The 14,306-nt window shown below is 50.7% G+C and overlaps 1 protein-coding gene across 1 annotated transcript in view; it reads right to left on the bottom strand.

The window, feature by feature from the left end:
• Window positions 1–1,696: 1,696 nt before the first annotated feature.
• tonsl (tonsoku-like, DNA repair protein) overlaps window positions 1,697–14,306 on the bottom strand; it is an 83,646-nt gene continuing 71,036 nt past the window's right edge. The window contains exons 22-26 of the mRNA XM_087987699.1: window positions 13,016–13,187; window positions 6,782–6,957; window positions 6,200–6,273; window positions 4,681–4,814; window positions 1,697–1,992 (exon numbers count right to left, since the gene is read on the bottom strand). Coding sequence (XP_087843825.1) covers window positions 1,793–1,992; window positions 4,681–4,814; window positions 6,200–6,273; window positions 6,782–6,957; window positions 13,016–13,187 — 756 coding nt within the window. The 3' untranslated portion in view covers window positions 1,697–1,792. The remainder of the gene's footprint in view (window positions 1,993–4,680; window positions 4,815–6,199; window positions 6,274–6,781; window positions 6,958–13,015; window positions 13,188–14,306) is intronic.

Below are 14,306 nucleotides of genomic sequence, written 5' to 3'. Positions count from 1 at the left end.
GGTGGGAATTTGTTTCTGTTAGGCAGGATACTAGGACCAGTGGGCATAGCCTTAGAATTAGAGGGGTTAAATTTAGAACAGAAATGAGGAGACATTTCTTCAGACAGAGAGTGGTGGGCCTGTGGAATTCATTGCCATAGAGCGCGGTGGAGGCTGGGCTGTTAAACGTCTTCAAGGAAGAGATTGATAAATTCTTGATCTTGCAAGGAATTAAGGGACACAGGGAGAGTGCGGGTAAGTGGAGTTGAAATGCCCATCAGCCATGATTGAATGGCGGAGTGGACTCGATGGGCTAAAAGGCCTTACTTCCACTCCTATGTCTTCTGGTCTTATGGATCCTCTGCTTGGCCACTGTCAGTCTCTCTCCAGACCAGAGCACATGGACAGGTAACACAGCCTTCAGGGCGTTGGGGAGGGGTGGTGCAGTTCCTCAGCCACTGAGAGTTGTCCATCTTCCTGACAACACTGTATTTTTCTTTTCCCTCAGTCTGACTTCCTGAACAATGTGGTTATGGTCAGTTTGCTGACACCCCCCACCCCTTACCCAAACCAGCTGCGAGAGGTTTGACCAAGACCTGAACACCCCGCAGTGCTACCTTCTCAATCACCTCCCTCACTGTCACACCCTTCAGTGCCTGACCATAAACTGGACCAGAATTATCTTGGAGGGCCCCACATCTGGTGCCTTTCCCCTGTTCAGCACTGGGGATACATCTACCACATGGGAAACAATGTCCCCTCCTGAGCTGCTCCACTTGCAGACTCCCTGCCCAGGATTGTCACTGATCTCACTTACCAGCTGCATGAAATGCAGCCTTGATGTTAAGGGCTGTCCCTCTCCCCTCCCCTCTGGAATCCAGCTCTTTTGTCCATGTTTGAATCAAGGCTGTAATGAGGTCAGGAGCTGAGTGACCCTGGGGGGAACCCAAACTGGGCGTCACTGAGCAGGTTATTGCTGAGCAGGTGCTGCTTGATAGCTCTGTTACTGACATCGTCCATCACTTTACTGAGGATCGAGAGTAAACTGTTTGGGCAGTAATTGGCCGGGTTGGATTTGTCCTGTTTTTTGTGTACAGGACATACCTGGGCAAGTTTCCACGTTGTCGGGTAGATGCCAGTGTAGTAACTGTACTGGAACAGCTTGGCTCGGGGAACGGCAAGTTCTGGAGCACATATCGTCAGTACTATTGCTGGAATGTTATCGGGGCCTATTGCCTTTGCAATATCCAGTGCCTCCAGCCATTTCTTGATGTCACAGGGAGTGATTCACATTGGCTGGAGACTGGTATCTGTGATACTGGGGACCACTGGAGGAGCCCGAAATGGATCATCCACTGGAGATTGTTGCGAATGCATCAGCCTTATCTTTTGCACTCATGTACTGGGCTCCTCCATCATTGAGGATGGGGAGCCTCCTTCTGCAGTGAGTTGGTTAATTGACACGACTGAACGGGACATACTGAACGCTGGTGATGGCAGTACCTGGGACATTGTCTCTGGAGTGCAAATTGTTTAGTATGACAATCAGGCTCCTGAACCAGGGGGAGCCAGATGGTGTTAGGACAATCCAACATGTCCACAGTCACTCTGGCGAGACTTTATTTCAGGAAGCACAGGAGAATCCTGAAGATGGTGGAACTCCCAGACATGGGAAATCAGCACAGGATCCATAACAGAACTGGACACACAAACAGCCTGGAGGTATCTCTCGTTTAATACATATTGTACAATCAGATAAAAATATGTTAGTTACATATAAACAGTGACCCGCGTGTGAAAGGGTGTGAGTGTTTTAACAGAGGCTGTTGGGTGCTGCCCTGATCAGACACTTGTGCAGGTGAGACACAGTGTGAACCTTACGTACAGCCCCCTCCTGCCAGCTCCTCAACAGGCTCTCCTTCTCGTATTTATTGAGGCGGCTGCTACACAGCCTCAGCTCACCAAGCTTCAACCCAAGGGCGGTCAGGTTTGATGGGCCATGGACAGAGGAGCCTGAAAGACAAACCACAGGTCAGTGCATCGCCCCCGAGACCGGCACAAAGTGGACAACTCTTTCCCAAATCAACTGGCTGCAAATTAAAACAGAAAACACGAGGTGTGGGTGTTCCCTGCCCTGTTTATTTTCCAACTACAGCTGACCCACAGTTTACATGTTAAACTCGCACCCATGAATTGAGTATGGGAGGGTCAGTGCTGAGGGAGTGCCGCACTGTCGGAGGGGGTCAGTGCTGAGGGAGTGCCGCACTGTCGGGGGGGTCAGTGCTGAGGGAGTGGGCACTGTCAGAGGGTCAGTGCTGAGGGAGTGCCGCACTGTCGGAGGGTCAGTGCTGAGGGAGTGCCGCACTGTCAGAGGATCAGTGCTGAGGGAGTGCCGCACTGTCGGAGGGTCAGCGCTGAGGGAGTGCCGCACTGTCGGAGGGTCAGTGCTGAGGGAGTGCCGCACTGTCGGAGGGTCAGCGCTGAGGGAGTGCCGCACTGTCGGAGGGTCAGTGCTGAGGGAGTGCCGCACTGTTGGAGGGTCAGTGCTGAGGGAGCGCTGCACTGTCGGAGGGTCAGCGCTGAGGGAGTGCCGCACTGTCGGAGGGTCAGTGCTGAGGGAGTGCCGCACTGTTGGAGGGTCAGTGCTGAGGGAGTGCCGCACTGTCGGAGGGTCAGCGCTGAGGGAGTGCCGCACTGTTGGGAGGGTCAGTGCTGAGGGAGTGCCGCACTGTCGGAGGGTCAGTGCTGAGGGAGTGCCGCACTGTCGGAGGGTCAGCGCTGAGGGAGTGCCGCACTGTCGGAGGGTCAGTGCTGAGGGAGTGCCGCACTGTCGGAGGGTCAGTGCTGAGGGAGTGCCGCACTGTCGGAGGGTCAGTGCTGAGGGAGTGCCGCACTGTTGGAGGGTCAGTGCTGAGGGAGCGCTGCACTGTCAGAGGTTCAGTGCTGAGGGAACACTGCACTGTCGGAGGGTCAGCGCTGAGGGAGTGCCGCACTGTTGGGAGGGTCAGTGCTGAGGGAGTGCCGCACTGTCGGAGGGTCAGTGCTGAGGGAGTGCCGCACTGTTGGAGGGTCAGTGCTGAGGGAGCGCTGCACTGTCAGAGGTTCAGTGCTGAGGGAACACTGCACTGTCAGAGGTTCAGTGCTGAGGGAACACTGCACTGTCGGAGGGTCAGCGCTGAGGGAGCGCCGCACTTCAGAGGGTCAGCGCTGAGGGAGCGCCGCACTGTCAGATAGTCAGTGCTGAGGGAGTGCGCACTGTCGGAGGGTCAGCGCTAAGATAGCGCCGTACTGTCAGAGGGTCAGTGCTTAGGGAGCGCCGCACTGTCAGAGGGTCAGTGCTTAGGGAGCGCCGCACTGTCAGAGGGTCAGTGCTGAGGGAACGCCGCACTGTCATAGGGTCAGCGCTGAGGGAGTGCCGCACTGTTGGAGGGTCAGTGCTGACGGAGTGCCGCACTGTCGGAGGGTCAGTGCTGAGGGAGCGCTGCACTGTCAGAGGTTCAGTGCTGAGGGAGCGCTGCACTGTCAGAGGGTCAGTGCTTAGGGAGTGCCGCACAGTCAGAGGATCAGCGCTGAGGGAGTGCTGCATTGTCAGAGTGTCAGCGCTGAGGGAGCGCTGCACTGTCGGAGGGTCAGTGCTTAGGGAGCGCCGCACTGTCAGAGGGTCAGTGCTGAGGGAACGCCGCACTGTCATAGGGTCAGCGCTGAGGGAGTGCCGCACTGTCGGAGGGTCAGTGCTGAGGGAGTGCTGCACTGTCGGAGGGTCAGCAGTGATGAATGTAGTTTTCTGGCAGTGTATCTTTTGAATGTGACATTAAAGTGAGGCCTGATTACCTTCTGAGATTGAGAGGATGGCAGAGACGCGTTGTTGCTGTCTGAGCAGTAACGGGGATGACGATGAGCTCCCAGTCTGGGCTCTCTCGGTTTGTGAGCAGCTACTGCCGGTGACTGGGCATTGGCTGTGTTTGCCCCCGGGTAGTCACCCCCATGTAAGGGCCTGTCTCGTCCTGTGCTGTGATGTAGAGGACAAGGTTAAAAATCACCCAACGCAGGTTATAGTCCAACAGGTTTATGTGGAAGCACTAGCTTTCGGATCCCTGTTCCTTTATCAGGGGGTTGTGGGGCAAGACCATAGAAGGTGCCCCACAACCCCCTGATGAAGGGGCAGCGCTTCGAAAGCTAGTGCTTCCACATAAACCTGTTGGACTCTAACCTGTGTTGGGTGATTTTTAACTTTGTCCTGTGCTGCCAGGCTGTACACAGGCAGCCGATGGCTCTCAACTGGTAAGTCAGTCAGCCAGTGAACACTTCCCAGAAACAGTGCCATTAATTCCAATCAGGAATCAGCTACTGACAATCCATGACAAAGGAATCAACAAAATCCTGCATTCATATAGCGCCTTCAACAATGCAAAATGAGTTAAGATGCTTCACAGGGCTGTTCTCAAACAGTAAATACCCAAACATCTGGAGCGATGGTAGCAGGGGTGGCTAAAGCTCTTTTACACACGTACGATGTTCAGCTGGTTTTAAAGGAGACAGTCAGAGATTGAGAGGTTTCGGGAGGGAGCTCCCCCTGAAGGGGTTACCGAGAATAGACGGGGGTGGGGGTGGGGTGGGGTGGGGTGGGGGGAGGAGCTGTGGCTCAGCACTCTCAGCAACACCCTCCCAGCCCAGTATCAGATCACATCGAGCAGAACCCACCAGAAACGTTCAGGGACTGCATTCCACAGCTCCGCTCTCTCACTGCACCAAACAGCATCTCCACACCCGCTGTCGTTATCCCAGAATTGGCTGACACATCCAGAGAAACCAGGGACGGACACAGTAACAGGCATCTAAAGCAGATCAAATCGAGAGGCACAACGTTATCACTTACCACTCTGTATCTAACCCCGTGCTGCCCCTGTCCTGGGAGTGTTTGATGGGGACAGTGTAGAGGGAGCTTTACTCTCTATCTAACCCCATGCTGTCCCTGTCCTGGGAGTGTTTGATGGGGGGACAGTGTAGAGGGAGCTTTACTCTGTATCTAACCCTGTGCTGTCCCTGTCCTGGCAGTGTTTGATGGGGACAGTGTAGAGGGAGCTTTACTCTGTATCTAACCCCATGCTGTCCCTGTCCTGGGAGTGTTTGATGGGGACAGTGTAGAGGGAGCTTTACTCTGTATCTAACCCCATGCTGTCCCTGTCCTGGGAGTGTTTGATGGGGACAGTGTAGAGGGAGCTTTACTCAGTATCTAACCCCATGCTGTCCCTGTCCTGGGAGTGTTTGATGGGGGGACAGTGTAGAGGGAACTTTACTCTGTATCTAACCCCATGCTGTCCCTGTCCTGGGAGTGTTTGATGGGGACAGTGTAGAGGGAGCTTTACTCTGTATCTAACCCCGTGCTGTCCCTGTCCTGGGAATGTTTGATGGGGGGGACAGTGTAGATGGAGCTTTACTCTGTATCTAACCCCATGCTGTCCCTGTCCTGGGAGTGTTTGATGGGGGACAGTGTAGAGGGAGCTTTACTCTGTATCTAACCCCATGCTGTCCCTGTCCTGGGAGTGTTTGATAGGGGACAGTGTAGAGGGAGCTTTACTCTGTATCTAACCCCATGCTGTCCCTGTCCTGAGAGTGTTTGATGGGGGACAGTGTAGAGGGAGCTTTAGTTTCAGTTTCACGGAGTAAAAGGAACTTCAGGCCGCATTTAGGGAAGGAAGCCGCCATCCTTCCCCAGTCTGGCCTACACGTGACTCCAGACCCACAGCAACGTGGCTGCCTCTTCCTGACCTTTCAGAATGGCTGAGCAAACTCCGTTAAAGGTGATTTTTGATGGACAACTAAGACCCCCACATCCCATGAAGGATTTTAAAAACAAATTAAAAGCAGTAGCTGATTAAACCTGGTGATGAAAGACTGTTTGCTGAGAGTTACCTCAACAGTCTGGATCTAAACCCGACACCACCTGAGGGTGTTCCTGAGGCCTCACCGTGGCCCCAGGTACAAAGCTGCTCTATGGCGAGAGTGAGTGCGCCCACAAGAGACAGAGACAGAGAGAGAGTGAGCAAGAGGGATAGAGAGCGCGAATGAGCATGCAAGAGAGAGCGCAAACACGAGACAGAGTGAAAGACAGTGCAAGAACTAGGGAGAATGAATGCTCACTTGCAGTAAGGAGATCATTGCTCTGGGTCCGAGAGATACTTAAACTGGGGAAGTGCGCTGCAGTATTGAAGTGAGTTACCTGCACAGATCTCTGACAGAATCATCAGTCAAGCGATTCCCAGAAAGGTTAAGATGGGTCAGACTGCAATCACTCTGGACACGAGGAGAGAGACAGACACACCATTAACCCATCACAGAACGCTGGTCAATGCGATACCTTTAAAAAGTAATAACGTAAAGGCGAAAGCCTGATAAATCAGTTAGGTGTGTTGCTGGAAAAGCACAGCAGGTCAGGCAGCATCCGAGGAGCAGGAGAATCGACGTTTCGGGCAGGAGCCTTTCATCAGGAATGAGGCTGGGAGCCGCTGGGGTGGAGAGATACCCCCACCCCCATTTCAGCTGCTCTCAGCTACCTTCTCCCCAGCCCCAACCCCCTCCCATTTATCTCTCCACCTCCGAGACTCCCAGCCTCATTCCTAATGAAGGGCTCCGACCCGAAATGTCGATTCTCCTGCCCCTCGGACGCTGCCTGACCTGCTGTGCTTTCCCAGCCCCACTCTCTCGAGTCTGATCTCCAGCCTCTGCAGCCCTCACTGTCTCCAAGCCTGGTAAATAATGTTAATGTGTGTAGCGTCTCCCTGCACCCATACTCTGGACTCACCTGGGACAGGTACCTGGCGAGATGTTCCATTACCAAGGCGTCACCGTGGTCACTGATTACGCCTGCGATGTCCAGGTGGCTGATGGTGTGGTGGGGCAGGCTCTGGAAGATCAGCCCGGTTCCCACTGAACCCAGAGCATTGTGCGACAGGCAGACAGTCTTCAGGTGCCCAGCGCCTGGGTGAAAACAGGAAACCTGTCAACAAGGCTAGTGTGGGGACAGGGACAGAGAGCTGACCACCTCCCAGCCTGCCTGGGAGCATGTGCAGACAAGGACTGCCTGTCCCTGTGTGAAACACACATCTACCACCACATGGAGTACTGGCACCAACAGTCCTGGTCAACAGCGTTCTCGATGCCAGCTACCTCACCCTGGAAGAGTTCCCTCATCATCCTTTCCTGCTGCCATACTGATCAATCCCATTTCACATTCACATGGTTTAGTTAGATTGTGGATTACACTGAAATTGGTGGTATAGTGGACAGTGCAGGAGGTTATCTAAGATTACAAAGGGATCTTGATCAAATGGAGCTGGAAATATGTTGCTGGAAAAGCGCAGCAGGTCAGGCAGCATCCAGGGAACAGGAGAATCGACGTTTCCTGAAGAAGGGCTTATGCCTGAAACGTCGATTCTCCTGTTCCCTGGATGCTGCCTGACCTGCTGCGCTTTTCCAGCAACACATTTCCAGCTCTGATCTCCAGCATCTGCAGACCTCACTTTCTCCTCTTGATCAAATGGGTCAATGGGCTGAGGAATGGCAGATGGAGTTCAATCTGAATAAATGAGGTATTGCACTTCAGTACAGTAAACAAGGGGAGGGCTTGTACAATTAATGGTAGGGAATGGGCAGTGTTGTAGAACAGAGGGACCTAGGGGTGCAGGTACATAATTCTTTGAAGGTTGCATCACAGGTAGGCAGGGTGGTTAAGAAGGCGTTTACCACATTTGCCTTCATTGCTCAGTCCTTTTGAGTTTCGGAGTCAGGACGTAATGCTGAGGTTATACAGGACATTGGTGAGGCCTGTTCTGGAGCACTGTGTCCAGTTATAGGAAGGATATTATTAAGCTGGGGGTGGGGGGGGGGGGGTTCAGAAGAGATTTATTAGGACATTGTCAAGGTCTGGGTTATAAAGAAAGGCTGGATAGGCTGGGACCTTTGTCAGAGTGAGATGTGCAACGCTGGAAAAGCTCAGCAGGTCAGGCAGCATCTGAGAAGCAGGACCATAGGCGGTCACGAGGCGACCTGTTTGAAGTTTATAAAATAATGAGAGGTATAGATATGTTGATGGTAGCTGTCCTTTCCCTCGGATGACGGATTTCAAGATTAGGGGGCACAATTTTAAGGGTTCGAGGCGAGAGATTTAAAAAAACAGACACAAAGGGCAAATGTTTTACACAGAGGGTGGTTCATGTGTGGAATGAACTGCCAGAGGAAGTGGTGGATGTGGGGACAGTTACAAGGTTTAAAAGACATTTGGATAAGTACATAAATAGGAAAGGTTTGGAGGGATATGGGCTAGGAGCAGGCAGGTGGGACTAGTTTAGTTTGGGATTATGGTCAGCATGGACTGGTTGGGCCGAAGGGTCTGTTTCCCTGCTGTACGACTCTATGACTCTCAAGCTGTGAAATGTTACAGGCACAAGGTTACAGCCCATCAGGAAGTCCCTCCCAATGGGCCCTGCCCACTGCTCCATTAACAACACAGCTCGATATGGGCATCAACAGCTGTTTCTTTCTTTTATTGTGTTATGAGTTAACAAATTGTGCATCACAGTTCCACAAGCTGTTACTAAGTGTACAGAATCCCAGAGACAGACATCAACCCATACTTCCACTCTGTGAACTCAAGTCCATCTCAGGTTATACAGTCTGTTCTGATGTAACACAATAGTTCCTTTCTGCTGTGATCCCGTGTTATAAGAAAATGGTGTCATAGAAGCACTCTTTAAACAATACAGGTTATAGCCAATACAGGTAAGGAAAGCTCACATTTTATAAATAACGGTCTAAGTTATTCAATTGCGTTATAACTAATTTGTGTTGAAGAAAGGAGTGTTAAAGCAGAACCGACTGTAATACCCAAGTCTAAACTCCCACCACATCCCTCCCACCAGCCTGCCCTCTGATCGCTGACCTACATTAGCTCCAATTCAAGTGAAGCCTTGACTTAAAAAGGCTTCAGCCCTTTCTCAACTCTGTGACGATCATGGTCCCAAAAACCCTCAGCTATCTCTCTGTCGACCCAGCCTGGCCTACAAAGAACAAGGAAAGTTTACAGCCCAGGAACAGGCCCTTCGGCCCTCCAAGCCTGAGCCGATCCAAATCCACTGTCTAAACCTGTCGCCCAATACCTAAGCATCTGTATCCCACTGCTCCCCACCTCCTCGTGCATCTGTCCAGATGCATCTTAAATGAATCTACCGTGCCTGCCTCTACCACCACTGCTAGCAACGTGTTCCAAACACCCACCACCCTCTGTGTGAAATACTTACTGCGTGTATCCCCCTTAAACTTTCCACCTCTCACCTTGACAGTGTGACCTCTCATTACTGAGTCCTTCACCCTGGGAAAAAGCTTGTCTCTATCTAGCCTGTCAATACCCTTCATGATTTTGTAGACCTCAATCAGGTGCCCCCTCAATCTCCTTTTTTCTAATGAAAACGAACCTAACCTTCTCAACCTCTCTTCATAGCTAGCACCTTCCATACCAGGCAACATCCTCGTAAACCTTCTCTGCACCCTCTCCAAAGTGTCTACATCCTTTTGGGAATGTGGCAATCAGAACTGTACACAGTACTCTAAATGCGGCCGAACCAACATTGTGTACAATTTTAACATGACCTGCCAGCTCTTATACTCAATACCCCGTCCGATGAAGGCAAGCATACTGTATGCCTTCTTGACCACTCTATCCACCTGTGCAGCCACCTTCAGGGTACAATGGACCAGAACTCCCGGATTTCTCTGCCCATCAACTTTTCCCAAGGCTCTTCCGTTTACTAAATAATTTGCTCCAGAATTAAACTTCCCAAAATGCATCACCTCACATTTACCTGGATTGAACTCCATCTGCCACTTCTCTGCCCAACTCTCCAGTCTATCTATATCCTCCTGTATTCTCTGACAGTCCCCTATGCTTTCTGCTACTCCACCAATCTTCGTGTCATCTACAAACTTGCTGACCATACCAACAATGCCCTCTTCCAGATCATTGATGTCTACCACAAACAACAGTAGCCTCAATACTGACCCCTGTGGGACACCACTGGTCACCTTTCTCCATTTGGAGAAACTTCCTTCAACTACTACCCTCTGTCTCCTGTTGCTCAACCAGTTCTTCATCCACCTCGCTAGAACACCCTGCACACCATGTGACTTCACTTTCTCTATTAATCTACAATGGGAAACCTTATCAAACGCCTTACTAAAGTCCATGTATATGACATCAACAGCCCTTCCTTCATCTATCAACCTGGTCACTTCCTCAAAGAACTCTATTAAGTTGGTAAGGCATGATCTCCCCGCACAAAACCATATTGCCTATCACTGATAAGCTCATTCTTTTCTAAATATAAATAGATCCGATCCTTCAATACCTTCTCCAGCAACTTTCCCATCACTGGTCTGTAGTTACCTGGAATACCCTTCTTGTACAGGGCAACAACATGAATAACCCTCCAGTCCTCCAGCACCTCACCTGTATTTAAGGATGCTACTAAGATATCTGTCAGGGCCCCAGCTATTTCCTCTCTCGCCTCCCTCAGCAACCTGGGATAGATCCCATCCTGTCCTGGGGATTTGTCCACCTTAATAACCTCTAGCCTACCCAACACATCTTCCCTACTTATGTCAACATGATCCAGACTAAACAAACTTCTATCTCTAATCTCAACATTCATCATGTTCCTCTCCTCAGTGAACACTGATGCAGAGTAATCATTCAGAATCACACCCATTTTCTCAGGTTCGGCATACAGCCTTCCTTCATTTTCCTTTAGTGGATCAATCCTTTCTCTAGTTACCCGCTTGCTTCTTATATAAGAATAAAAGGCTTTGGGATTCTCCTTAATTCTGATTGCTAAAGCTATTTCATGACCCCTTTTAGCCCGCTTGATTCCTCGTTTAAGGCTGGTCCTACTCTCCTGATATTCCTCCAGGGCCCGTTCTGTTCTTAACTGCCTGGACCTTATGTACACTTCCCTTTTCCTCTTGGTTCCTCGTACAATTTCCCCTGTCATCCACGGTTCACGAATCTTGCCTTTCCTATCCTTTGCCTTCAATGGGACATGCCTATCTTGCACTATCTTTAACCTATCTTTGAAAGCCTCCCACATCTCAAATGTGGACTTCCCTTCGAATAGCTGTGTCCAATCCACATTTCCCAGCTCCTGCCTAATTTTGATATAACTGGCCTTGGCCCAGTTTAGTACTCTTCCCTTAGGACCACTCTCATCTTTGTCTACGAGTATTGTGAAACTTACAGAATTGTGGTCACTGTTCCCAAAGAAATCCCCCACAGCAATTTCTACTACCCTGGCCTGGCTCATTCCCCAACACCAGGTCCAATATGGCCCCTTCCCTCGTCGGACTATTGACATACTGCTCTAGAAAACTCTCCTGGATGCTTCTTACAAATGCTGCCCCATCCAGACCTCTGACGCTAAGTGTATTTCAGTCAATGTTGGGAAAATTAAAATCTCCCATCACCACTACCCTGTTGCCTGTACATCTTTCCATAATCTGTTTACCTATTTGTTCTTCTACTTCACCCTCACTGTTGGGAGGCCTGTAATACAGCCCCAACAATGTAACTGCACCTTCTTATTTCTCAGCTCCACCCATAATGCCTCACTGCCCAAGCCCTCCATAGTGTCCTCCTTTAGCACAGCCGTGATATCATCCCTGACCAGCAATGCAATCCACCCCCTCTTTTACTTCCCTCCCTGTCCTGTCTGAAGCGTCTATATCCTGGAACATTGAGTTGCCAATCATCATGCCCTTCCTTCAACCAAGTCTGTGTGATTGCAGTAACGTCATACTCCCAGGCACCAATCCAAGCCCTAACTTCATCTGCCTTACCCACTATACTGAGAAAATGAGGTCTGCAGATGCTGGAGATCAGAGATGGAAATGTGTTGCTGGAGAAGCGCAGCAGGTCAGGCAGCATCTAGGGAACAGGAGAATCGACGTTTCGGGCATTAGCCCTTCTTCAGGAAGAAGGGCTAATGCCCGAAACGTCGATTCTCCTGTTCCCTAGATGCTGCCTGACCTGCTGCGCTTCTCCAGCAACACATTTCCATTACCCACTATACTCCTTACATTAAAGTATATACACTTCAGACTGCCAGTTCTTTTGCGTTCATCTGCTGTCTGCCTACTCTTCCCTTTATTAATGCTAACTTTATGATCCTTACAGTCTCCAGTCTCCACCTCGCTACTTGTTTTCCCTTCTGGTTCCCAGCCCCCTGCCACATTAGTTTAAAACCTCCCCAACAGCAGGAGCAAAAACTCCCCCAAGGACATTGGTTCCAGTCTGGTTCAGGTGTTGACCGTCCAATTTATAATAGTCCCACCTTCCCCAGAACCGGTCCCAATGTCCAACAAATCTGACCCCCTCCCTCCTACACCATCTCTCAAGCCCTGTGTTCATCCTTCCTATTTTTTCATTTCTACCCTGGCTAGCACGTGGCACTGGGAGTAATCCCGAGATCACTACCTTTGAGGTCCTCCTTTTTAACTTCTCTCCTCACTCCCTGAATTCTGCTTTCAGGACCACATCTCGTTTTTTTTACTTATATCGTTGGTGCCAATGTGCACCAAGACAACTGGCTGTTCACCCTCCCCTTTTAGAATGCTCTGCAGCCGATCGGTGACATCCCTGACCCGAGCCCCTGGGAGGCAACATACCATCCAGGGGTCCTATTTTCACCCACAGAGCCGCCTATCTACACCCCTCACAATAGAATCCCCTATAACTATGGCCCTACGAGTCCTTTTCCCGCCCTCCTGAACAGCAGTGCCCACCACGGTGCCATGATCTAGGTAACTGCTGCCCTCCCCTGGTGAGCCATCTCCCCCGGATTCAATCCCAGGTCCCCAGAGCATTAGCTGGGTTAATACTCTGGGTTAATACTCTGGTGATAATAACCACGAGGCCATTGCCTTGATGAACATGGACACTGACCGTTAAACAGCAGCAATGAGCTCACTTTCGGCAGAAGCTGGCTCTTACCTTTCAGGGCTTCTGCCAGCAGGAGGCGGTAATTCTGCAGGAACCTGGCTGTGAGGCCACAGGCCTGCAGTTTGAGCGTGCTCAGTAGCGGGCAGGATCTGATGAGGGAGGCGATAGCCTGAGAGCAGCCATCACCCAAAGGATTGAGGCTGAGGTTCAATTCCTCCAGACTCTGAAACACAAAGGAACGTTGTTGAGCGATTCTCTAGAAAATCCTCCTGATGCTGTCCTTGGAAAATCTGCTTGTTGCAGCTGAGTGACCCCCCCCGCCACCTCAATACGGATTAACCCCTCCTCCATTAAAGATGGGTGTACAGAGGAGGAGTGGAGTAAAGGTGAGGGGAGATGTGAAGGAACGCTTCAGTGAGTCACTGTGACTTGGTGAAGGGACCTGTCAGTGGTGTGGCTGCGAGGTTACCTGGTGTTGACTCTGCTGGTAGGAAGGTCACAGCATCAGCAGGCAGCCTCAGAAGCAGCGAGTGACACAGAAAGGGACGGTTAGAGAGATGCTCTCTACACCACAGCACACACACACAATAGTGACAGCCCAACCCTGTACACAGGCAGGACGTCTACAGAGTTTGCAGATGATACGCAGTAGTGAGGAGGACAGTAACAGAGGGACTGGCTGAAAGGGACAGACATGGTTTAATGTGGATAAATGTGAAATGACACAAGTTGAGAAAAACCCGATTGGGAGACATAATCATCATGTAGTGGGGGCCGAGGAGGGCAGATTTACAAATCCTTGTAGGTGGTTGGTCAAGTTGGTAAGATGGTTAAAAAGGTGTAAATAAAGTGTGGCTTTTAAATGGGACATTGAACACAGTAACAAAGAAGCCAGGCTGAATGATTAGCTCCATTCCTGATGAAGGGCTTTTGCCTGAAACGTCGATTCTCCTGCTCCTCGGATGCTGCCTGACCTGCTGTGCTTTTCCAGCCCCACTCTGATCTAAACACTGAACGATTATTGATCACTAGTTCAGCCCTAGCTGGAGCTCTGTGTACAACCTGGGAAAGTTGCGAAGGTCTGGAAGCAGTACAGAGGAGGTTTCCCAGAAATCAATCAGATGGACAAAGTGAGGAGCTGCGATTGCTCTCCTTATAGCAGAGGACAGGAAGGTCACATATCATCAAGATGTTCCAAATTCTGAACAAGTTTGATGAACCAAGTGAGGGGAATCTGTTCCCTCTGCTAACTGCTTCAGTAACCACGTCTCATGACAATAGAGAATGGGTGCAGGAGTAGGCCATTCTGCCCTTCGAGCCTGCACCGCCATTCAATATGATC

The sequence above is a fragment of the Chiloscyllium plagiosum genome, unplaced genomic scaffold (genome assembly GCF_037043375.1).
Source record: "Chiloscyllium plagiosum isolate Xiang-an unplaced genomic scaffold, Cpla_swu_hap1 HiC_scaffold_5, whole genome shotgun sequence".
In the NCBI taxonomy this organism is placed as follows: domain Eukaryota; kingdom Metazoa; phylum Chordata; class Chondrichthyes; order Orectolobiformes; family Hemiscylliidae; genus Chiloscyllium; species Chiloscyllium plagiosum.
Note: the sequence above shows the minus strand (reverse complement) of the source record. Positions and strands in the feature narration are given on the sequence as shown.